The following is a 23,195-nucleotide window of genomic DNA, read 5'->3' as shown; positions in this document are numbered from 1 at the left end:
ATAATACAAATTTTTTTCATTTTATCATCTCTAAGTCTGGGGAAGAAAATATCTGCAAGTCTCAAAACTGGATATTGAGTAAAGTTGTTTTAATATTTTTCTTCTTTAATTCTTAAATTTGCCCCTAAAGATATTGATGGGGTGGGGCATTAAAAGGGGCCAGGCCATATCCTTTCAATCAGTTCAGGTTTAGGAGAATGAAGAAAAGATACTTCTCTTGTTTTCTTTTCCTTTTTTTCCTTAAAGGGGGGGGTGTTCTCTTAAACAGATTGAGAAAATCTAAAAAATGTGGGATTCAAAAGAGGACCTGTTCAAATCTTCATTGCCATTTCTGCAATTTATTTTTCCAGTGTTAACTTTGGGAAGTGAAGAAGGCTCATAGTCATAATCCTCTATTTTGTGAAGTAACAGTTACAATTGCTTGAAGAAAGCCCCCAACTCATGCAGAAGGCAGCAATGTCAAGGTTAGGATGGACTACGTAACCATGGTGCCCACACATTTAGTACTGTTGCTTCTGACTTCTCCGAGGTAATGGTTGCTACAAATCCTCCGTAACCATTTAGTCTGAGATTTCCTTTTGGAATTAATCTTTTGAGTCGTCATCATCTGGTTTCCTTAATGTGGAAGGTGCTCTGTCAGATAACTACTTGTTTGTAAGTGAAGTCATCTAGCTGTATTCTAGATTAAAAGCACTCAGTGAGACAAGAAATACTGCTGGTTTTCCTTTGCATTGTTAGTGAAATCTGAGTCTGCTAGAGATCGGTAGAACTCCGGTTCAGGAGGACTGCAGGTCCTGCTTCAGAGTCGGGACTAGGGAGGGACCTGTTGCCCCATAAAACAGCATGTGTGGTGCAGAGTGCCCAGCTTGTGGCCATCTGAAGCAGTAGGACCATGCAGAGCTCCAGCCCGGCTCCCAAATGCCGCAGAGCTGCACATTCAAACGAGTAACGCTCTCCTCTCAACACAGCTGACTAGCTCAGGTGCCACCTTGCAGTGATATGGCTAGTCTGGTGCCAGAGCTCGCTTGCAACACGGGCTAAGTGCTCTGTGCTCATCTCGGAAGGCAGGAATGTGTTACTGGGTGTCTCTAGTCACCCTGCCACCAGTTCCTCCATGTCCTGTGACTAGGGGTAGGCAGCCTTCCATGGCTCAGTGTTTGCTGGAACTCCGTAGGCTAGTCTAAAGCTGAAGACAGTTGCTGAGAAACGGTTACTGCTTGGGGTTTTTTTTTTGCCTGTTCTAGACCAAGCAACAAACTGCAGCTATCGCCAATGGTAACACATCTGATTTTTCATATCAGATGAAGGAGAAAGTTTCAGGGCTTCATTTGATCTTTATTTTTCCATTGTGTTGAATCATAGAAAGGCTGGTATTGTCTAGTCCCAGAGCTCTGTAGGTGCAGTGTGTTTTATTGCCAATGACTTTCTGGTTTTGCATGATAAACATTTTACTGCCTTGCTTCCTTTTTTTCCAGGCCTTTCATGTTCTTCCTTTTTGTCTTAAATGTCAGCAGAAGGACATTTGGTAAGCACAACAGTAAAGAGCAGGTACAGAGAAGAGCTGCAGCCTTTGTTTTCTCTTGTCCTCCTCTTCTGTCAGGTGTACCACATAGGAATCAGTTTCCCTTTGAAAGTGTTTCCCTGGGACAGCATGGGCAAGTTTCCTATAAGTATTTTGTTTACAAAATTCTAAACTAAAAGCTTTATTGCAAATAGCAGTTTCATTTTATTTTTGGAAATGGGAAAACTCTAGGGGGTTTTCTTGGGGTTTTGATTGTTTCCTCTTTCGTAGTCATTAATTCTTCTGCAGTTACATGAAAGGAGGCTCTGTGCAATGTGTTGCCTTGTTTGGGTTTTATTTTGGTTTTGAAATATTAAATAGTTGATAAATACTGAGAAGTAAAGTCCAGAAACAGATCTTACTTTCTGTTTTTAAGCTTACACCCACTTGTTCCAGTTTCTGGAGGGAAACTGAAAATTCTCTAGGTCTGACATTTTAATTTTTGTTTTACATTAGGCTTTAGGAGGACATGCAAAGTCCATAAGCGCTTTTTAAACAGAAAAGTCCAAATGGGAGTATTCCCTCTGAAACCTTTAGCTATTCAGAATTGCCGACTCCATCAAGGCGGTAATCTGGCACAGTTGATTCACGTTGTCTCGGTGAGTGTTAAGATGACCACCCCTAACGATAATGATGTAGCCCTACAGGTCTGAGGTGACATGGAAAGGAAGAGGTCTCTTTTACAGCCTGTAGAACCTCTGTGATTACGGCACAGAGAGGGGAAGGCTACTATGACAAAATAAGGTCTAATTTAAGGGTGCTTTTCGAGCCACGCTTAGACCAAAACGGAGAGGAAGGTGCAGAGCTCTATAGGTCCAGAATATTGGAATATTTAGATGGTTAATCAGTTTAATGCATTAATCAAAATTTGCTGCTTTATTTATTTTAGCTTTTTTCAATACTTTTTCTAAGGCTGAAATTTTTGTATAGTGCAATAAATTTAAATGCCTGAGGCTAATTAAACCCCATGGTATCCGAGTGCCTTGCTTTTGCCAAAGTTCGGGGTGTTTTTATCTGCGACTTGTTTCTGTAAGAACGCAAGACATAAGGAGTTTTACATAATAAGGGAAACACAAGTGTCACTGCCCAATCTGCAGGGCCTTTCCGGGTCTGCAAAACCCTAAATGTGGAATGAGATAAACAGAACAAATCTGGATACAGAGAGGGAAAAAAAGCAACCCCAAAACTGACACCTTAGAGAAAATAAGGATGCACAGGTTGGCTGGGAGGTATGCAGCTGCTGCAGCCCCAGCTTTGCTGTTTTGAAATTGCAGTTGTGTGCCAGGATAGTCTCTTTGGGAAGAGGCATGGGAATCGTTTTTCACATATTAAAGATGTCCCTTTGAGTGATGCATGTTTGGCATTTTACATAGTGTTTGATATCTAAAAACTTGAGATCTCCATAAAAGTATTCTTATCCAGTTTTTCTAGCTGGGGAAACTGAGGCACAGAGCAAGTTCTGGAAAATTCCACATTTCCTAGTCCCAGCACATTACTGCCTCACCCTTGGGCTGGTCTCAGAGGTATGGTACCCCAGGACTGTGAAAGATGTGCCCCTGAGTGGATGCAAGACCAAGCGGCCCTGGGTCACCTCTGCTCTTCAGAAGCACAAGTTTTGATCAAGGAAATCCTCATAATATTTACGTTTCTGCTGTTTAGGTGAGCACACCCCAACCTGACAGCTGTCTTGTATGTGGTCCTGTCCCATGGCAGGATTCACAAGCCTCCTGTTCTTTTGTCTTCCCTTCTGTGGCCCCTGAACACAGGGGTACTTAATGGGGGCGGTCTTTGTATAATGTGGAAGACGAACATGGAAGTCTCTGAAGAGAGTATTTTTCCCATGCTAATAGCAGGCAGATAAAAGAATTAATATATGCATTCCTTGTATTTCAGTTCTTGCATATCTAAGTAAGTGCATTGCCTCGGGAGTGTTTTCTCTGAGCACAGAAAACACAGGTGATTCTCACCCTTTACTTCAAACCCAGCAGTTCTCCGGGCAAGTAGTAAGAAGGAGCGGGGCAGGCAGGAAAAGGCAGCACACAGAACAAGTGCCTGACTCCAGATTACAGCCAAGGCGTTTCTAACTCTCCGTAGTCGTCATTTGCTGCAGAGAAGGGGACCTCCAGCTCTGGGTGGGGTGGAGCTGAACTGAAGACCTGCCAGGGCCAGGGCTTGCCCCTGGTCCCCTGCCCCAGGCTGTGGAGTACAGTTACTTCACCATTAATCATAGTAGTTTGCAAGCTCCTGTCTAGTCCTGTCTTCTTGAGAACTTCTGGGTGCAACTGAGAAAGTACCAAAGAGGAAAAGGGCAAGTGCCTCTTTTCAGCCTGGCGAGCTTGCCAGGCATCGTTTCAGCAGAAGCTTAAAAAAAGGCAAAAAGACCCATTTGTCTGCGAGTGTCTGTCTGTGCCTCCTCTGTACTCCCCTGTGCAGCACCTGAGTGAGTTTCTGAAATAGGAATAGGGAGTAAGGTGCTTAGGAAGAGCCATCTTAGAGTGGAGAGGTGATCCAAAGTGGCTCAAATTCTTGCTGGAACGCCCGAGTAAAAACCTTAGTACTTGTCTTCCTCTGTCTTCTTTTTTTTTTTTCCCCCCAGCAGAAGGTCTGAATAGCAACAGAGTGAGGAAAGCGAGAGAGTTTGGGTTGCCCCTGCCCTGTGCAGTTCTGCTTTCTGGCCAACAAAGTAAACAGGATCGGGTGCAATGTGTTAGGCACAGGAAAGGAGCTGGGTGAATGAGGGAAGAAGAGCCTGGGGCAAGTCAAGCAAATAAGGGAGCAGGAGAGCTATGCTGAAAGCAGAGGCATGCTCGCCAGCTCAAGCTTTCCTGCCTGGGAACAAATGTATTAAGCAGGCTGGCCTGCCCTGCACAGCTGCGGCTGGCCTGGACCTGTCTGAAACAAAATGCTGACTCTCATTAGATTGACATCTGCTCCTGCAGGAAGCTAGTTCTCCTGCAAACCTGTTGCAGTTTCCTTCAGGCAGTCAGATTTTATATATTTTTTTATATATATACTCACAGATGTATGCATAAAAATATTGCTTTGCAGGTCTCATACTGACCACAAACCTCATCTAAATGAGTTCCCCGCAGCAAGGCCAGGTTTTTGTTTCTGGTGCTGCAGGGAAAGTCCTGTTCTGACACCCTTCCCTCTGCGCACACAGGGAGGCTGTGCTCGGCCTGTGGGCCAGGCGAAAGGGTGCTGCAGGTGGGGATGCCATACTGGTCTTGGGATGCTGTCTCCATGACCCCACTGGAAAGCACATTCTGATATTATGTGCTTGCCCCACAGACATTCTCTGCTGCAGGATCTATTCTCCCCTCTCATGCCTCAATCATACGATTTGTAGCTGCTCTGTGAGCAGCAGAACTAATTCAGTCTGTTTTTCTCAAGTGCTACCCAATTTCTCCAGTTGCTCCCTGCCACCACCATAATAGCTGCATCCCCATGTAATATCCTACTGTAATATCCTCCTGTCTCTCATGGCCCTGGCAGCAAAGGGAAAGACGAGTGGCTCCATTGTTTTCTCAGTATGAGTATTAAATGTCTTATTTATCAATCTTCTTTTGCGTGTAGAAACTTAAAGTCTTTCAGATCACTTCCCCTGTCTCAAATACAGCTGAAGGGGAGGTAAAAAAGGTTACTGTCCTGACAGATCTCATAAAACTTGCTTCCTTAGAAAACCTGGCTTAAAAAAACCATCCAGTTTCATCTTCCCTTCAAAAAACATAGGCAGCATTCAGAAGGGATTAAAAAGAATATATATAGCAGCAGAAAGCTGCAAGTGGCAGCAGGTGGCTGGAAAGCTGCAGGGAGGAGGGGAAAGCAAGAATGTCTGGTCAGAAGCCACAGCGAGGGTGAGTCTGCACAAAGCCAGCGTTCCTGGGTTTTTAGCTGCAGCTGCTTTTGTCTTCAAAGAACCGCTGCCAACTGAAAGGGATATTGCTCGACCACCTCGAACTCCGTGTTTCCTGTTGCAAATCTGGAGGACAAGAGAGATCCACCCATCTCTTTTGCTGCTTTCTTTCTGTGTTTCGTGTGTTACCAGATCTCTCTACCCTATCCACTTCCAGTTTGCTATTTCAGGGTCAAGCCAAGCACCTGCATGCAGTGTTTGTGCCTCTTCCATTAGTCAGTGAGCAACCCAGGTTTAGTCTGCCAGGTGTGCTGTTTTGCTGCCTTCTTCCTTCACCTCTCCTTCTGCTGGAGCGTGGGTTTGATGTGTGACAGCAGCTTACGGGAATGTACTTCAGAGGCCGGCATGAAAACAAAGGGACTTGGGCTTACGTTAAATGAGGTCTCTTGAGTTTCAGCTTAGTTTAGTCCCTTAAGCTCAACGCCAGCCTGAAGAGAAAAAGCTACTAGGAATTTTAAAGGAGAGTATATGAGCATATGCATTAGGGGAGATGTTTGGTAGTGAAGGTGTTTCTCCAAAGAGTGCGTACCCCCAGAAATGCCTTGTAGAAAGTCTGTAGGCGATCCCAGGGCAGAAGTCCTCCCTCTCCATCCCACGCGGTGTCCCCAAGCAGGGGATCGGTGTTGTCCTCCTGCAGGAGCTGTCACATTTCCCCCTGCCGTCAGCTTGCAGAAACTGTGTCACCTGGGCCTTGGCCTGGAGCAATGTGCTTGTGTGCCCTCCGGGCCCAGCACAGGCAAAGGACAACTGGCACCTCCTTTTCCAAAGGCAGACTTGTTCAATGCAGCTTGATTCTGCCACGTTGGAGAGCGGTCCTGCTCCTTCATCTCTGATGGGAGTGACCTTTGCCACCTGATAGAGAAGAAGGAAGAAGCGACAGTTGTGTGGCCCCATGAGTTACAGGGCACTGTCCAGTAGCTAGACTGCTGCAGGAGTCAAAGGAGATGCAAACTCAACCTAGAAGTTTGGGCTGAGATAGGGGCACGTGAACCCAACCGAAGGCATTTTCTTTATAACTAGACACAAAAACTGTGTTTGAGACGCTGTACGTACAAAACCTGGAGCCAGGGGAGGGTCTCGTTCGCAGAGAGCACATTAATGACATCTACTTTACACTTCATACCCAGCCGTGAGCCTGTTGCCAGATCTAAACTTGCTTCGCACCTTGTGCTGAGGGCAGGCTTGGACAAGCAGAGGCGTAAGGAGAGAGAGAGGCGGCTTCACTCATCGGCATGGCTATGCCTGTTCTGCCTGAGCCTGCCACCCTCCTGTCCCACCTGCTCTCACAACTGTACCACGCAGCTAATGAAGGCAGCTGGGCTGGGGGTGGCATCCTTCTGGGATGGACCCGAGCATCCTGGGCTCCCGCGGCTCCCAGGATGTGGGAAATGCCCAAGCTCTGGCTGGCCTCAAGTGGGGCAAATGTGGGTGCTGACGCTCTGAGAGCCCTTGGGCATCAGGCTGGGTGCAGAAAGTGAGGGCTGGGGAAGACGCCAGCCTCTGTGCCTCGGTAAATAGACTGATAATAATTGACTTTTGGATCAGAAGCCGAAAGAACAGTACGGAAACGTTCCTCCCACCAATCAAATGCCACATAATTTTAAATGCACGTTTAGCTGAATGAGGACGAGATTCTGCCTAGGTTGGGAGATGGTTTGTAAATACTTTGTTGGATTTTCTAGGTGAGGTTGATATAAACGGGAAGAGCTGTTAGCTGGGTGGCTGGGGAATAGACACCACAAAACAGTTGGATGGAAATAAGTAATGATGGGTCAGGTACTCCCAGAAGACCAGCCTGGCACCTCTGCCACATTCCAAGAAGTCTCTGAAACACAGTAGCTCCTAGGGCTGACAAATCCACAGCAAAACTGGACTTGCTGGTCAACTGGAAAGCAGCCAACTGTCTATTCCACTTCTCTTTTCCTCATAAACTCCCCAAATAAGCCATTTTCCACCTTCCTCTGGCTGCTGTTAACCCAGGCCACGGCACTTTGACAGGTTCCCTGTTTTCTGTCAACAAGATCTCTAATAATTTCTTTCTGAAAGACTTTCAGAGGTTCTTTTTTATCATCGCTCGTCTTGGACTTTTCCGCAAGCCCGGGTGTTGCAGGTCTGCTCCTCGCTGTCCTGTTCACTAATGGCTTTGGCTTCACCACCTTTTCATTTCTTAAGGCAGGATATCCAGAAACAGCTCCTTAAAATTAACAGGCAGGGACAGGGAAGCAGGAGGCATCCCATTCCAAATGTGACGAATGGTTTATACCCACACTACTCACAAAGAGTCTAGGAAGGAAATTAGGCTTTAAAGATTTTCTGGTACGTGATATAAAAAGTTTTACCAATATTTCTTCAGAAAAATATAAACAGGAAAGCAGCATAAAGCTGTCCCCAGAATGGGCTAATTACCAAATACGATAGAAGTATTAGTCAAGAGTCCTCGAAGGGAAGGGGGAAGGAAACCATCAGCTCTTTCATGTCTCTGTGTGATGATCCAGTGCTTAATGGTAGGAAACGAGAAGCAAATAAACAGGAAAAAGAGGAAGGAGCTGGCAGGGAAAGTGCAGTAGGGAAAGAACAGGTCACCCAGAGCAAGTACCCTGAGAGGCTATGATAGACACCCTTAACAATAGGAGCAGGAAAACCAGTTTGAAGAGGACTCCCATTTCAAGTAAATCTTGGGTCAAATGGGGCTAATTAGCCCTCCATCAACTCTCCTGAAATGCGGCAAAAGGAAAACATTATTGCTTAGAGTAATTTTAATGACACATTTCCATTGTTTCATTTTTGTATTTTGTTTTTTATTGCCCATCAGTGTTTATAAGTTAACACGTTCTTTTTTTTATCCTTACATTTTGTCCAGTTACAAAGCAAAGTCTGAGTAATCTGAGATGGGAGAGGGCCTCCCAATCCAATTCTTGCCGTACTTTGCAGCCCAATATATTTCCTGAAGATATTCCCAGGGCGCCAGGCCACAGCTTATTTCACCATCTCTCTGCAGCGATGGAAGACGCTGCCATTCTCTAGGGAGCTCGCCTTTTCTGTGCAAGGGCAACGTTATGATTCTTCTTCTGTTTTCTTCCCACACCCACACTTACAGTGTCATTTGCTATTCCTTCCACCAGCATGATTAAAGGAACCGGTCTTTCCTCTCTGCCACGATGTCTAATATCGTTATCAAGTAATCTTGTCTCACAATTACTGCAACTTTTATCCTCTCTAACCTCTGCAGCAACCACTTCACTCACTAATAGTTAACCCGAAGGAGGCTGCTAGAACATCTTTCTTTTTTATCAGCTTCAAGGTTGTACACACCTGATCCTGATCTAAAACCTTGATCTCATAGTGCAACATAAAAGACACAGAAATGTTTGAGCGTATTGCACAAAGAAGGTGATGTCTTTGTCAAGCCATTATGCATCAGAGGGATGTTAACGGATGTTAAGTATTTACAGATCAGGTTTCGATAATTTGCACTCAGCAGTCCTAAAAAAGAACTGACTGGAGATCTCGCTCGCTTGTTGATTTTTAATACAAGTTACGGAACTTAAAATCCAGAAGTCTCAAACGTTTTTCATGTCACGTCGGTATGCAAAAGGGCCAGCAGGACAGGGCAGGTAAGATAGCCACGGTCCTAGGCAAACTAATGGAGAAGCTGGTACAAAGTTCAGTCCCTGAGGGCTGGATGCAGCACGTTATGTGAGCGTCATTACTGCTAGTCAACATGGTTTTATAGAAAAGAGCAAAATAATCTGATTTCAGTCTTTGAGGAGCTTACAGATCAGACTGATAAAAGCAATCGTGTAGATACCATGAAGGTCCAAGGAGCTTCACGTGGGACTTCACTGACGTTCTGATTTCAAAGCCTGCCTTCTACAATATCCGTAATTCCCAAGCGAAGTGAATCAACACAGTCACCGGCCGGTCTCGGTGGGCAGGAGCCTGGCTGTGTTGCGTTATTTCTACTCGAGCTTCGCTGATACTGCTCCTCGGCTCCTCGGCAAGTTCTCCGGTGACCAGAAGGAAAAACTACGAACGCCTGAAGGCAACCGGGCCTGGGAAGACCAACTGCATAGGCCACTCGGAGGCTGCCTGCAGAGCAGGCTCGTCAGGTGGTGAGGTTTGGAGCTGGCAGAACTGGAAACACAAAATCTACCCAGGGCAGGGTGGGGAAGGCGGCCGTTTCCCAGAGGACCGGCCGGGACAAGAGAGGAGCTGTCAGAGCGGCTGGAGAGGCTCTTCGTGAGGCGGCGAGGGGGAAGCGGGCCGTCGGGCCCCCTCTGCCCGCCTCCGCCTGCCCCGTCCCGGAGGAGGAGTCCCCCGGCCGCCCCTCACACCGCGGCGGCGGCGCCTCTCACAGGGGCGGGCTGCGGCGGGGCGAGAGACCCGCCACGCGCCGTCGCCCCTGGCAACGGGGCAGCCCGCGCCCAACGGCCGGGGGCGGCGCGAGGCCCGGCGCGCGGGGGCGGCGCGCGGCGGCGGGCCGTTAGCGGCCGGGGCGGGATGCTCGGCGGGGCGGCCGGCGTGTCCTCCGGGCCGCGCTGCCCGGTCTGCGCCCAGCCCTGCCTCTCGCCGCGGCTGTTGCCCTGCCTGCACTCCCTGTGCGCGCCCTGCCTGCGGCGGCTCGGGCCGCTGGGGCAGCCGGGGCGGGCCGCCGCCCTCAGCGTCCTCTGCCCGGTGTGCGAGGCCGAGGTGGCGCTGCCGCCCGGCGGCGTGGGCCAGCTCACCCCCGACTACCTGGCGCTGAGCCGCGGCGGGGCGGCGGCGGCGGCGGGCTGCGACCTCTGCGCCGACGGGGCGGCCGTGAGGCGCTGCCTGACCTGCGGGGCCGACCTCTGCCTCTTCTGCTGCCAGGCCCACAGGTGAGGGGGGCGGCGAGGCCCGGCCGGGCCACGGCGTGCGTGGGGCGGCCTTCCCCTGGCGGGCTGCCGGCGGGCAGCCTGTGGGTGGGCGCAGCGGGCGGGGGCCCAGGCAGAGCCAGCCAAGGCGGTAAACCCGCGCGTCCAACAGTGCGTTCAGTCCCTGCCGGGTTTTCATCCTCCTCAGAGGGTGCTCAGTACTCGGGTGGGCACCAGCAAGCTGCTGGCGGTAGGGCCGTCAGCCCTTTTCGGTGGAGGCCCTTACCTCCAAGATCAGGCCGCCCTTTGCCCGTGGCGGTGCCCGGCCCTTTGCCGGTGCCCGCTTGCTGGTCTGCATCTCGGTTTAGCGTCGCTGGCGGGGAGACCACAGGCGTGGCTGTGGGCAGAGCACTAGCGGGACGAGAGCCTCGCGTGTTGTGCTGTCCTGCTGTGGAGAAAGCACGTTTCCCAAGGGAAGATGGGGAAATTAAGCTGCTACTCTGTACTCGGCGCTGGTGAGGCCGCACCTCGAATACTGTGTTCAGTTTTGGGCCCCTCACTACAAGAAAGACCTTGAGGTGCTGGAGCGTGTCCAGAGAAGGGCGACGGAGCTGGTGAGGGGTCTGGAACACAAGTCTTATGAGGAGCGGCTGAGGGAGCTGGGGTTGTTCAGTCTGGAGAAGAGGAGGCTGAGGGGAGACCTCATCGCTCTCTACAACTACCTCAAAGGGGGTTGCAGAGAGGTGGGTGTTGGTCTCTTCTCCCAAGTGACTAGTGACAGGACAAGAGGAAACATCCTCAAGTTGCGCCAGGGGAGGTTTAGGCTGGATATTAGGAAAAAGTTCTTTACTGAGAGAGTAGTGAAACATTGGAATAGGCTGCCCAGGGAGGTGGTAGAGTCACCCTCCCTGGAGGTATTCAAGGAGCGTGTGGATGTGGCATTGTTGCATGTAGCTTGATGGGCATGGAGCTGTGTGGTGTTGGGTGGGTTGGTTTTTGGTGTGTTGTGGTTTGTTGTTGTTTTGTGGGGTGTGGTGGTTTTTTTTTTTTTTTTTTTTTGGTTGGACTTGATGATCTTACAGGTCTTTTCCAACCTTAGTGGTTCTGTGATTCTGTGTAGTCTGCCTCCCTCCACCTCCAGAAACGTTTACTGTGTATATGTGCAAAGGCACCCTTAGGCGAAGTGAAAGGAGGTAAGTGGAAGCCCTGACACTAGCCTGGTTGCTACCTCCTGATGATCGACCGAGGTGCTTGCCTCTTAGCTGTTGTGTCCATGTATCTTCTGTGCATTTTCAGCATTTCTGTGAGGCCGGGAGCCTACAGCAGTTAACGCTATTGCTTTGCAGTGTGCCTGATGTTGCAGGGTTTAGTTCCGTCAGAATACGGGAAAACTGAAGAAGTGATAGCGGAAGAGAGCTGTGTACCTCAGAGAGGGTCATGTCAGTAAGGCAGGAAGAAGAGGTGACTGCAACAGAGGTAGGAGTTGAAGAGGAGGCGACCACAGTAGCCTGTGAGCAGGCTGGAGGACAGGCAGCACGATGGAAGAAAAGTGGTTAGGAAGTCTGAATAGCCTTCTGAAGCAAGGAGGAGACGGGCAGGGTCAGAAAAGCACCCCGTAGCACTAGCCAGGGAAGCCTCTTAGCTTGGGTTAATCAGCTCAGCCTATTCCCTCCATGTTTGCTGCTCCTTTCCGCTTCATTAGCAAATTCTTTCCCCGGAACAAACTGAGGCATACTCCTTGCTGTCCTGCCCCCCTGCAGATACTGGTGCCTGTGGTAAAATGGCTTAGACTCTTAGCTACCTTTCCACTCGGGGCTGTAATTTTCGGCATACCATTCTGATTAGCTAATACCTCATACCCCATGCAAGCTGCTGAAGCGTGATAAACTGAGACCTTGAATAGCAGCCTTCCGCACTGACAGAAATGACTGCAGGAGGTATAAAGCAGTAGAAGATTTGTCCCGATGACCTGCTTCCTACCTAATTTACTGATACCGTTTTTTCACCCCACTAGCCTCTGCAGACTTGCACCTGATTTAGTTGATGCAGAGCAGAACAAGGACCAAAGGAAACAATTTTGAAATGATTTCCTGGTGTGTAGGGAAGATTTCTAAGGATCTGAGTGCTCCTTGGAGTAAGCGAGAGAGGTCTTAGGTTGAAGTCAGGGAAGTGATGAATCTGAAGGGTGTTATGCAAATAATGCTAGAAGGCTTTGAAAATGTGCTGGACCCGAGGGAGATCAGTGGGAAGCGAAAGGAGTAGTGTAAGGGCCGTGTTCTGCCCTGTGATAAGGTTGCTTTGTGTTGCCAGAGCAACTCTACAGAGCTTGGTCCTGGGAGTGTTTCTTTGCTTATGGCTTGGAGCTCCCATGGCAGCTGCCAAAAGTCATTAGTGCAGGAGACAAGGAAGGAGAGAAGGCTTTTACATCCTGCTCAATAACTAGCTCCCAGTGTCCAAAATAGCATAAAATGGAAATACTCCAGTGCTGCCCTGTGACATGGTGGATGGCTGGGTCTTAACAGGTTCTTTGTGTACCATTCTTGGTCTTGTCTGAGCAGGACCTAACCTGGTGCCAGGCGGAAATGGAGTTTGACTTTCAGAATATTAAATGTTTTACCACAGGCTGTCTTCTGGCAGTGGCCTGAACTAGATTTTCACCTAAGGGATATTAGAGTTCATTTGCCTCGATGAATTTTAAGCTCATGAAAATCATTGGGCTGATGGCTGAGGAGCCTGGCACCTCCTGTTCCTCTCCAGAAGTGACTGTCGGTGAGCAATACTGTTTTGAGACACTTGCTGCAAACTCTTACTTTGCAGGGCTCATCGCCCTCCTGCTGCCTTTGTCACAGCGGGCTCTGGGGGTAATTGCAACTATCCCGCTTCTGTCAGGCTCCATGAAGGGGCTGCTGGCAGTAGCAGCCTGACAGCCTGTTCCCTGGTCTGCATGTGGCCGTGGTGGGGCACACGATTCTTGTGTCTGAAAATAGTGCTGACAGCGTGCAGGGAGCCTGAGAGCAGCCTCTAATGAGCTGCTTGCAGATGCAGTCCTCTTTTGTGTGGAGCCTTGTCCTCAGGAGACCACAAGTCCCTTCACGCAGAGTGAATTTCAGTGGAGACAGGAGGGAGCGACACACACTGTGACTTGCAGTCTGTACAGACTGGCATTCGCAAGGGGTCTCAGATGTTTGCATTTCATATCTAACATGCATGAAGTGACGTGTGGTTGCTCCCTTCTAGGAGACAGAAGAAGACGGCCTCGCATGCTGTGACAGAGCTGGAGAACACCAAGGATTGCAGCCAGGCCGGGAAGCCTCTCTTCTGCCCTTCGCATCCCACAGAGGAGCTAAGGCTGTTCTGCGAGCAGTGTGACCATCCTGTGTGCCGGGATTGCGTTGTAGACAGGCACCGGCAGCACCCCTATGACTTCACCGGCAATGTCATCCACAGGCACGGGGACGCCCTGCGGGAGCTGCTGAAAAACACCCAACAGCACGTGGGTACCCTAGAGCGTGTGCTGGGCCAGATTGATGACACGGGCAGTGCCGTCCGCAGTCGTGCAGAAGCCGTGGCCACAGAGATCTGTCTGTTTGCCAGTGGATACATGGAAGCGATCGAAGAGCACAGGGACCGCCTGCTGAAGCAGCTGGAGGACTTGAAGGTGCAGAAGGAAAACCTGCTGCACTTGCAGAAGGCCCAGCTGCAGCAGCTGCTGCTGGACATGAGGACAGGCGTGGAGTTCACGGAGCGCTTGCTCACAAGCGGCTCGGACCTGGAGATCCTTATCACCAAAGGGGTGGTGGCGAGCCGGCTGGCGAAGCTGAACGGCGTTGCTTACAATGCTCACCCCAGCGTGGACGCCGGGATCCAGTTCTCTCCCCAGGAGAGGGCAGGGCAGTGTTGCGGCTATGAAGTTTTTGGGGCCATTCTCAATAAAGTGGTTGATCCAGCCAGATGTACCCTGCACGGGGAAGGTAATGGGGTGCTGTACGACAGCTGAATGGGAACGCGCTGCTCCCTGCAGTCACCTCTCGTTCTCTGTACCCATGTGGTATGCAGCTTAGGGCACTGTTGGCTCCCCGCTGTCCTGGCACTGACTAGGGGCAGAAGGGTATGGCACGGTAGAGCCCTGCCAGAGGATGCATTGCTTGCTGAGGGCCTACAGGAGCTGTGCTGGGCAGGGAGACAGAGAGCTATTCCCAGGCAGATGTGACAGTGTCCTGGAGCTGCCCTCCGCAATGTAACTGACCTCAGCACGGGGTGTGGTGTGAGGAGAGCAACCCATAGACCAAAGACCACAGTTTACCCTGGGGATGGTGCCTGCAGTGGGAGGCTGTGACGCTCGCCCGGTGACAGATCCCCTCTGTGGCTGAGCAAGTTCCCCTTGCAGCTTCTGCTGAGATTGCCATGGGAATAACTGGCATAGATGGTTTCATGGATGTTTGCTTATTAAGGGCTTGGTGTAGGGCCAGCAAACAAAGAACATTCAGACCAGCCTACAGAGCGCAGCCACGTCTGGTCAGTAATGGCCTGCGCGGGGCAGATGAGACAGACCCAGGGCTCGTTCGATCCTTTCCATGCCAAACTGTAAGTGCTGAAGTCTCTGGTGCTCCACACTGCACCGTGTGCTGTTCCTCCTCCCTTCTGGTTGCATGGGCCACCTTGAGGCCTGCTGGGAAGATGCTGGCTGGGCTCAGAGGGGCAGGCAGGAAGACCACCCTGGTCTGTACAGACCTCCGGGCTAAGCCTGCCCAACGTCTCCCAGCACCTATATCTTTATATATCCCAGCACCAGTGATACCTTTAATTTTCCCTCTGTGTGTGTATTGGTTTTGCGTGGCAAGTTTTTGGTAGTGGGTGGCTTCTGTGAGAAGCTGCTAGAAGCTTACTCTATGTCCAACAAAGCCAATGCCAGCCGGCTCCGAGATGGACCTGTTGCTGGCCAAGGCTGAGTCCATCAGTGATGGTGGTAGCACCTCTGGGATAACGTATTTGAGAAGGGGGGAAAAAACCCAAACTGCGCAATTGCAGCCGGAGAGAAGAGTGAGAATATGTGAGTGAAACAACTCTGCAGACACCAAGGGCGGTGAAGAAGGAGGGGAGGAGGTGCTCCAGGCGCCAGAGCAGAGGTTCCCCGGCAGCCCATGGTGAAGACCATGGTGAGGCAGGCTGTGCCCCTGCAGCCCATGGAGGTCCACAGTGGAGCAGATATCCACCTGCAGCCTGTGGAGGACCCCACAACAGAGCAGGTGGATGTGCCCGAAGGAGGCTGTGATCCCATGGGAAACCCACGCTGGAGCAGGCTCCTGGGCAAGACCTGTGGACCCATGGAGAGAGAGAGGAGCCCACGCTGGAGCAGGTTTGCTGGCAGGACTTGTGACCCTGTGGGGGCCCCACGCTGGAGCAGTCTGTTCCTGAAGGACTGCGCCCCGTGGAAGGGACCGTGCTGGAACAGTTCATGAAGAACTGCAGCCCGTGGGAAGGACCCACGTTGGAGAAGTTCATGGAGGACTGACTCCGTGGGTGGGACACCACGCTGGAGCAGGGGAAGAGTGTGAGGAGTCCTCCCCCTGAGGAGGAAGGAGCAGCAGAAACAGTGTGTGATGAACTGACCGCAACCCCCATTCCCTGTCCCCCTGCACCACTGTGGGGGGAGGAGGTAGAGAATTTGGGAGTAAAGTTAAGCCCAGGAAGAAGGGAGAGGTGGGGGGAAGGTGTTTTAAGATTTAGTTTTTATTTCTCATTACCCTGCTCTGATTTGATTGGTAATAGATTAAACTAATTTCCCCAAGTTGAGTCTGTGTTGCCCATGACGATAATTGCTGAGTGATCTCCCTGTCATTCTCTCAACCTACAAACCTTCCATTATGTTTTCTCTCCCCTGTCCAGCTGAGGAGGGGGAGTGGTAGAGCGGCTTTGGTGGGCACCTGGCATCCAGCCAGGGTCAACCCACCACGGGGTGGAAGGAGCTGTACACCCACCCCAGGAGCAGAGTCCTGGCTGTGCTCTGATGGGACTGCAACACTGCAAAATAGGTGGGAGGTGGCAATCGTGACTGGTCTGAATCCTTTCTGGTCCTGTTCCTCTGCCTTACAGATCTCCACAGTGCCCGCCAGAACCAGCTGACTGGCTTTACCCTGCTCTGCAATGACACCATGGGGGAGCGGATGGGGCGAGGAGGAGAAGCCGTGCGGGTCACCATCACCCACAACGACAAGAGGGACTGGTGGGTATTTCACTGGAGAACTCCCCAGTCACTGAGTTTGCCTTTCTGCCTCCCTTACCCTGGCACCCTCCTTGTTTGGGCAGGTGGGAGGACTTGCTTCAGCACGTGGGTCAGAATCTGCAGGGGAAAAGGCACTACTGTTCTTCCCACCGGTGCTTCCTACTGGTTGTATTTGGCTGTGTGGAGCTTGATAGTGTTGGCTCAAATTTGTATTGACTCTTTGAGTGATTTGGGACTTCTTAAAGGATTCAACTCTCAGCGGGTGTTACACGTTGTCAGAGTGAGCTGTTGCTCCTTCCCACCCCTACCAGTAGACACCCAGGGCTCCTGCTTTTGTTAACACCTAATGAGCGTAAAACATAGCAACCCCAGAATGTCCATCCCGAGTCAGGCAGTCCACCAAGCCCAGGAGCCTCTGACAGTGCCTAGTTCATGTTCTGGAGAAAGAATCTATGTCGGAACTTCATCGTGCTTTCTCATGTAGTTGCAATGTGAAGGACTTCAACATGTTTGGAGCTTTTCTAGCAAAAGCAGGAAAGACCACACTTGAGCCCCCAAGTGTTTCCACAACGAAAATGACCACCCAGAAAAAAGTATTTTGTAACTGTTTCTGGGGTGCACTTGTTACTATAAAGCAGCTAGGCACAAATGCAGAAGGGCTTGGGGGTCAGTTCTCAGGAAAAACAGTTATTCTGTTTTATAGCACATACAAGGTAGCTGGAGCATCTTGTAACTTGTTCCAGGATCTGCTGTTGGTGGGATGACCTGATGAAAAAAGGGACAGGCTGCAAAAACTCCGTGCTATGGGGAAGTGTTGACATGGCGTACAGAAACAGTGCTGGCTGCACAGTTGCTTATCAGTAGAGCATCATTATTCAAGAATATCGTTCCAATGTGCCTTCCTTCCTTAGATGCACATACGACACAGAAAGGTGTGCACATGAGGATTATGTGGATTTTGCTTGGTGGGGTAGAGGTCGCTGTGGCCACATTAACTCACTTTCTTGTTCTTGTGCGTATGCGGTCGCTACATCCGTTGCTGAAAGCTGTCTGGCTTTGGACTGAGGCACAGCAGCTACAGAAGAGCATGAAGTATCACCACACAGTTCATGTCAGGAAATGATGTAGGCAGCTGAATTGATGTGAAATGGCGGGGGGTGGGGAATACAGTCTGCAAATCTGGAAGATTGTAAACTGTCCTGTTGTGGGGCACAAGAGACTAATTATCAGGGATTAGGAAGAACACCTTCCTCTATGCAGAGCTGCCTGATAATTGTCTGTGGAAAGCTCTTGCCATCTTTCTGTGAAGCAGGCAATCAGGCCCTAAGTAACTAGCTGATGCTTTCTCCCTGGCACTCTGTCCACCAGTGTTCCTTGTGAAACCCAGTGAGCTTCACTTTGGAAAGGGAGAGTTCACCAGCAGGGACCTCAAACTCCTCAGAGCACCGAAGAGAAGAGTGGGGGTCAATGCGTTTGGGACAGTGGTTGAAGTGATTCAAACCTGCCCTGTTTATGTCCTGTCTTATTCATGGGCTCTTCTGGAGGTAACTGCTCTCTGAAGCTGTGAATTTACCCCATTTCTGTGGGCTCTTATCTGATGGGATAATCTGACCTGCAAGTGTGCTGTCTGTCATCTTCTGCTCTTTTGGCGCTCAGGGTTGCTACAAATCCTTGCAGTGCAGCTAGCTGTGTGTGACTTCCTTTGTATGGCTATTGCAGCTCCTGCTAGCAGGTGTGTGTGAAAGCTACTCAGTGCTTGAGCGTTGCTCATGCATCCTGTTAAGCTCACTTGAGACCCGCGGCTGCTGAACAAGGTTGAGGATGAGGGACTGACCACAAATTGAGGCCAAACAGTGGTTCACATGTGGAGCAATTTTCTGCCAGTCACTGACTTCTTGGACTTCTCTCTGTTTGTAGTGCAGTCAAGCCAACAGTGTGTGATAACGGTGATGGGACCTACCATATTTCCTACAGCCCTGAGGAGCCAGGCTTGTATGCAGTCTGCGTCTGTGTGAAAGGGCAGCATGTACAGGTAGCATTTCTTGTTTCTCTTGTGCTGCTTCTTCTTTACCTGGTTTTCTTTTCTAAGTATTTGCTTTAAATCTTTCTAAGGATTACCTCTACCGCTTAGCAGTTTAAGACTGGGCTTAGTGATCTGTGACTGACAGGATCACCCAGTTGCTTTTTGTGAAAACACAGACACAACACCTGATAGCATCTACTGCAGCAGCCTCTCTGCTTGCTTGTCTTCTGCAGGGCTCTCCATTCACTCTGCTGGTGAAAAACAAGTTCCGCGAGCACCAAGGCGTGTTTCACTGCTGCACGTTCTGCTCAAGCGGAGGGCAGAAAACTGCTCGCTGTGCCTGTGGGGGGACTATGCCAGGTAAGTGCTCAGCTTTCCCCATGCTGCTGGTGTCAGGAAGATTTGTTGCATTTGGTCCTCCCTAGTGTAGATAGGTGTGAGTAGACACTCCTGCCTTGCACATGTATTGGGCCTGTGATAACCTGTGTGTACGTATTTTCTGGTAGGATGGGACAACAGCAGTGAGAAATGCAGCAGGACACGCTAAGGGTCTTGGCAGCACACCCCATAGACGGAGATCTGGTCCAACTCTGCAGGGGATGGGGCAGGGCAGCTCCGTCTTTCAGCCCTTCTCAGTGAGGCTAAGCAGCACTGCGTCTGTACTGTTTCTGTTCCAGTGCTGGCAGGATGGAAGCTTCCGGGCTGTGTCACACAGCGCCCAATGCTGTCCAGTGGAGAAGCTTCACTCCTCATTTAGGATGAGAGTTCAACTCCCTTATTTGTTTAATCCCAATCAGCTTCCCTGTCCTTGACCTGCATGCATCATTGTGCGTTTTGCATGTTTTAGTATAGAACCAGCCTCTTCCTTTTTCTGTGCTTGATCTGCATTTAGCTGTGGCCATAGCCACCAGTGGCTGGCAGGGGGTTCTGCAGGCCTGTGTCTTGCATTACTCAACAGGCAAGGGGACGGAAATCTTCAGCTTTCCGCAGTGACTGGAATGGGGAGGTCCCCCTCAGTTGTCCTCCTTTCTTTATGGATCCTGACAATTTTGGCCTTGAATAAGCTGTATTCTCACCAGCACGTGCCTCCCCGTCTTAGACAAGTCCTGGGGCTGAAGCACTCTCTGAAAGCCGCTGACACACTGGGATTTTCTGGCCCACTTTCGGTTCAGCTGATGGTGCCTCTTCTCTTGCAGGTGGGTACCAAGGCTGTGGCCATGGACACAAAGGTCACCCTGGCTGCCACCACTGGTCGTGCTGTGGACAAGTGAAGGAGAGCTCAGAGTGTTTGGGTGGGCCACCCAGTGACACCTCGCAGAGGAGTTTGCTCAGGACAGTGGCGCTCTGAGCAGCCAGGTGAGCCCCTGTGAACCCAGGGCACTGCTGCTGGCTGCTGCGTGAGCACAAACCACGAGGATCCCCGCGATCGCTGCATAGCCTCCCTGCCGGAAAACAACGTCCTGATGGGTGTGAACTGAGAAAGGAATGAGGGAAAATAAAATTGTGCCTTATATTCCTGCTGGGGCTGTGTATGCAAAGTTGTTTTGCGCCTGAACAGGAGCAAACTCTGGGCATTGTACTGGTGCCTACACTTTCAAGGACTCAAGGCCTGTGGGGTCAGGCTCTAAGGGGAAACTCAGTCTGAACAGTTACCTCACAGGAGGATCAAGATGTGTCTCATTTTGCAGGATTGACAATCTCTGCTGTCCTTCTTGAAGAGGCCAAAGCTGCTCGTTGGGGCACATTCCAAAGGGTTTGTGTTCGTGTCTTGGAAAGGCTTGGCAGCCTGAATATGGCTTCTGCTTCCGCATCAGATGTGTGGCTGGGTTCTGGCCTTGGACGTGCGCATGTAGCACAGTCGCACTCCTGGGAGCTGCTGTTGCATTTGCAATTCTTTCTGTTTTCTCCAAGTGAGCTGTAGTCTCATTACACCCTCTCTGCAAAGTAAGAGCAAGATAGGTTAGTAATATATCTGATGGAAATCCAAGGAAAACCCATGGCACTGACTGGAACAGGAATTAGAATGCCATTCACCCAGTCTGTATGTTCTCCATGGAGATGGTGTGGGACATAGCACTTCCAGGGGTGATATGGGAGCCAGGAGAGCACCCAGATCACTGAGGGAAGATTTGGGGACAGTTTGAGCATCGGTAGGAGCCATAGGCGCAGGTTTGCATGTGTCCTGAACTGGGGCAACTAGGGAAGTGCAGCAGCAGGAGACTGGATTCAGCAAAACTCCTGGATTTGGCTTGGTGCAGTCTTGGCAAGGCTCTGTTTTTAGAAGGGGAGCTTGTCCCATTTTCCACAGAGGAGGGGGGTGTATCTTCTGGGCTTGTATGTGCGCTGCCAACCCATAGTTGGGGTAATGGCATCTGTGATGAGGAGGAAGAAGCACTTTCCTGGAAGGGCAACTGCTAACCTGCCGATTGCTGCCTGCCGCTTGCCTGGGTGAAGCAGACACCCTGGATACCTCCCTGAACAAAACACATTCGGGTCATTGAGACTGGGAACGCTACTGCCCTGGGGGTAACCTTGCTAGTAGGTGCGCGTTTCTGGGGGCCGCCTGGGGAGCTGGGGTGGGGACAAAGGTCTGACTGTTGGTCATTTGGGGAGAGGAATGCTGCTCCAGTGTCAACAATAAGGACTGGTTCTTGCCTTCTGGCTGATGATAGCTGGCTTGTAAGTAGAAACCTGTGCTGTCCGTTTGCTTGCTCAGACCTAGAAGACTCTCATTTGCTGTTCATGCCTCTTACAAAGCCGGTTTTGGAACCTCTTCTTCCCAGCAAAGGAGATGATTGATATCCTTATGCAAATGCTGTATATAGCTTTCCATTAATCATCCAGAAAGGGCTGTCAAACAAACGGGGGAAGGTTAGGCAGTTTAAATCTCCAAGTTAGGCAATTTAAGCCTCGAAGTTGCTGACTCTGAAATTTCAGAGAAAGTTTAATTTCAGTTAACCTTTAATGGAACAAACATTAACTCATTCTTGTCCTTGCTATGAGCAGAGTCGGTGCTCAGTACAGAATGTGATGTAAAACGAAATGCCTCATTTTCTGTGTCTCTGTTTCTTGCCCCCCAGCCCCTACTTGTGCGCTGTTTTTTCTCGGAGCTTCCGTGCTGTGTTGCAGAGGGAACACACAAGGACGGCACTACCTTGTAGGCACATAATTTCTGTCTAAAAACATCTTGGTCCTCTCAGACAGAGGAATGTGTTTTTTCTTTGTGTTAGGCATCCCTCACACACCCTGTCGCTGACATTTTCCAAGAAGCTATTTGTGAGAATTGCACTAGCAAACATAAACCTTCAGGGAACTGCGGTCAGCTTGGGCTGAGCTCTATGTTTGACATGGGGAGAGCAGTTTTTGGGCAGTGTGGAGCACTAATCCTGTACGGTAAAGCCCTTGTATTGATTTTTTTGTTTTTCTGGTAGACTTGAAGGCTCAGTTAGTCCCAGGGATTATAAAATACTGACTGGCTACCACTCTGTGTTTGGGCAAAGCGGGCTGTGCATGAGGATAGCTTGAAGAATTATGGGCAGAAAATACATTTAATGACCTTAGTCACTCTGTGGGGGTTAGGTGCAAGTGTCCTCCCATTATTTGCCCTCAGTGTTCATTACTCAGAATGCTTTGCCAAATGAATATATCCCACTGATCTGCTGGAGTCTCGCACTGGTCCCCCACAGCCATTCCCAGGAATGGCTTCCAGTGCTCTGTTGGTAATCAGCCTTGGGCAGGTGGTGGATTAGGAGGTGTTGTTAATCTGCTGAGCTACATGATGTTATTTCTGACCAGCTGGTCCTTGAGATAACAAAGGTATTTTCAAGACAGATGTACATGCGGTGCTGACAGAACGGCACCAGTAAATATGCGTGTTTTTCCCAGAACAAAAGTCCTTGCTGATAAAATTGCCTGTCTCCAAAGTTCGGAAAAAAAATCAAAAAAATAATGGTGATGATAAACATGAGTAGGGACATTGGGAGGCAAGAGAAAGAGGACTGACTTATTCCCCGTGTAGGGAAAACAGGTAACAGCAAAAACTGGTAACACTTTGCGCCTGCTGTTGCCTTCCCCTCAGTGAGGACGGCTGATGCCTCTCTTCCCCAGGTGCTCACCAGCTTTCACAGACTGTGTGGGACCACATCCTGCTGTCACATTTGGTTGGATTTTGCTGATAGATTCAAAAGTGGTAAGAGCTGGGCAGATGGTGTGGGCACAGATCCTTGTTTTCTTTGGAAAATACCCTGAATACATCTTGGTTTTGGTTTGTGGTTGGTTTTTGTTTTTGGTTTTTTTTGCAGTATAACCATACGCAGAGGAGTAGGCTCCAGCGTGAGAGCTGCTCAGAAATTAATGTGGTGTTGCCCTGCTGAATGGGACTTGCCCTGGTCCTACCGGGGCTGCCTGTGCCTGAGAAACAGACTTGTTTTTCCAACATGGAAGTAACCGGATCATTGACTGTGTGGTGACATGTGCTGCGGCTACGACCCGGAGTTCGCTGGTGCACTGCACCAAAGGCAGCTGTAGATCAGGTGTCACCGAGGGCAACGGGGTATTTTTTAATGTGCATTTCCCACCAGGCCACTATGGCCTAGAGCTATTCTTAGCTGCTAGTAATGCTCTGCTAAATTGCGACA

The 23,195-nt window shown here is 50.2% G+C and overlaps 1 protein-coding gene across 1 annotated transcript; it reads left to right on the top strand.

The window, feature by feature from the left end:
- Positions 1–9,977: 9,977 nt before the first annotated feature.
- TRIM45 (tripartite motif containing 45) lies at positions 9,978–20,047 on the top strand. The gene is made up of 6 exons (XM_059823056.1): positions 9,978–10,336; positions 13,550–14,283; positions 16,406–16,535; positions 18,453–18,567; positions 18,792–18,918; positions 19,755–20,047. The coding sequence occupies exons 1-6, from the start codon at positions 9,978–9,980 to the stop codon at positions 19,904–19,906; spliced, it is 1,617 nt and encodes a 538-aa protein (XP_059679039.1). The 3' UTR covers positions 19,907–20,047.
- Positions 20,048–23,195: the final 3,148 nt, after the last annotated feature.

The sequence above is a fragment of the Gavia stellata genome, chromosome 1 (assembly GCF_030936135.1).
Source record: "Gavia stellata isolate bGavSte3 chromosome 1, bGavSte3.hap2, whole genome shotgun sequence".
In the NCBI taxonomy this organism is placed as follows: Eukaryota; Metazoa; Chordata; class Aves; order Gaviiformes; family Gaviidae; genus Gavia; species Gavia stellata.
The sequence above is the reverse complement of the archived record's forward strand: the minus strand, read 5'-3'. Positions and strand labels throughout refer to the sequence as shown.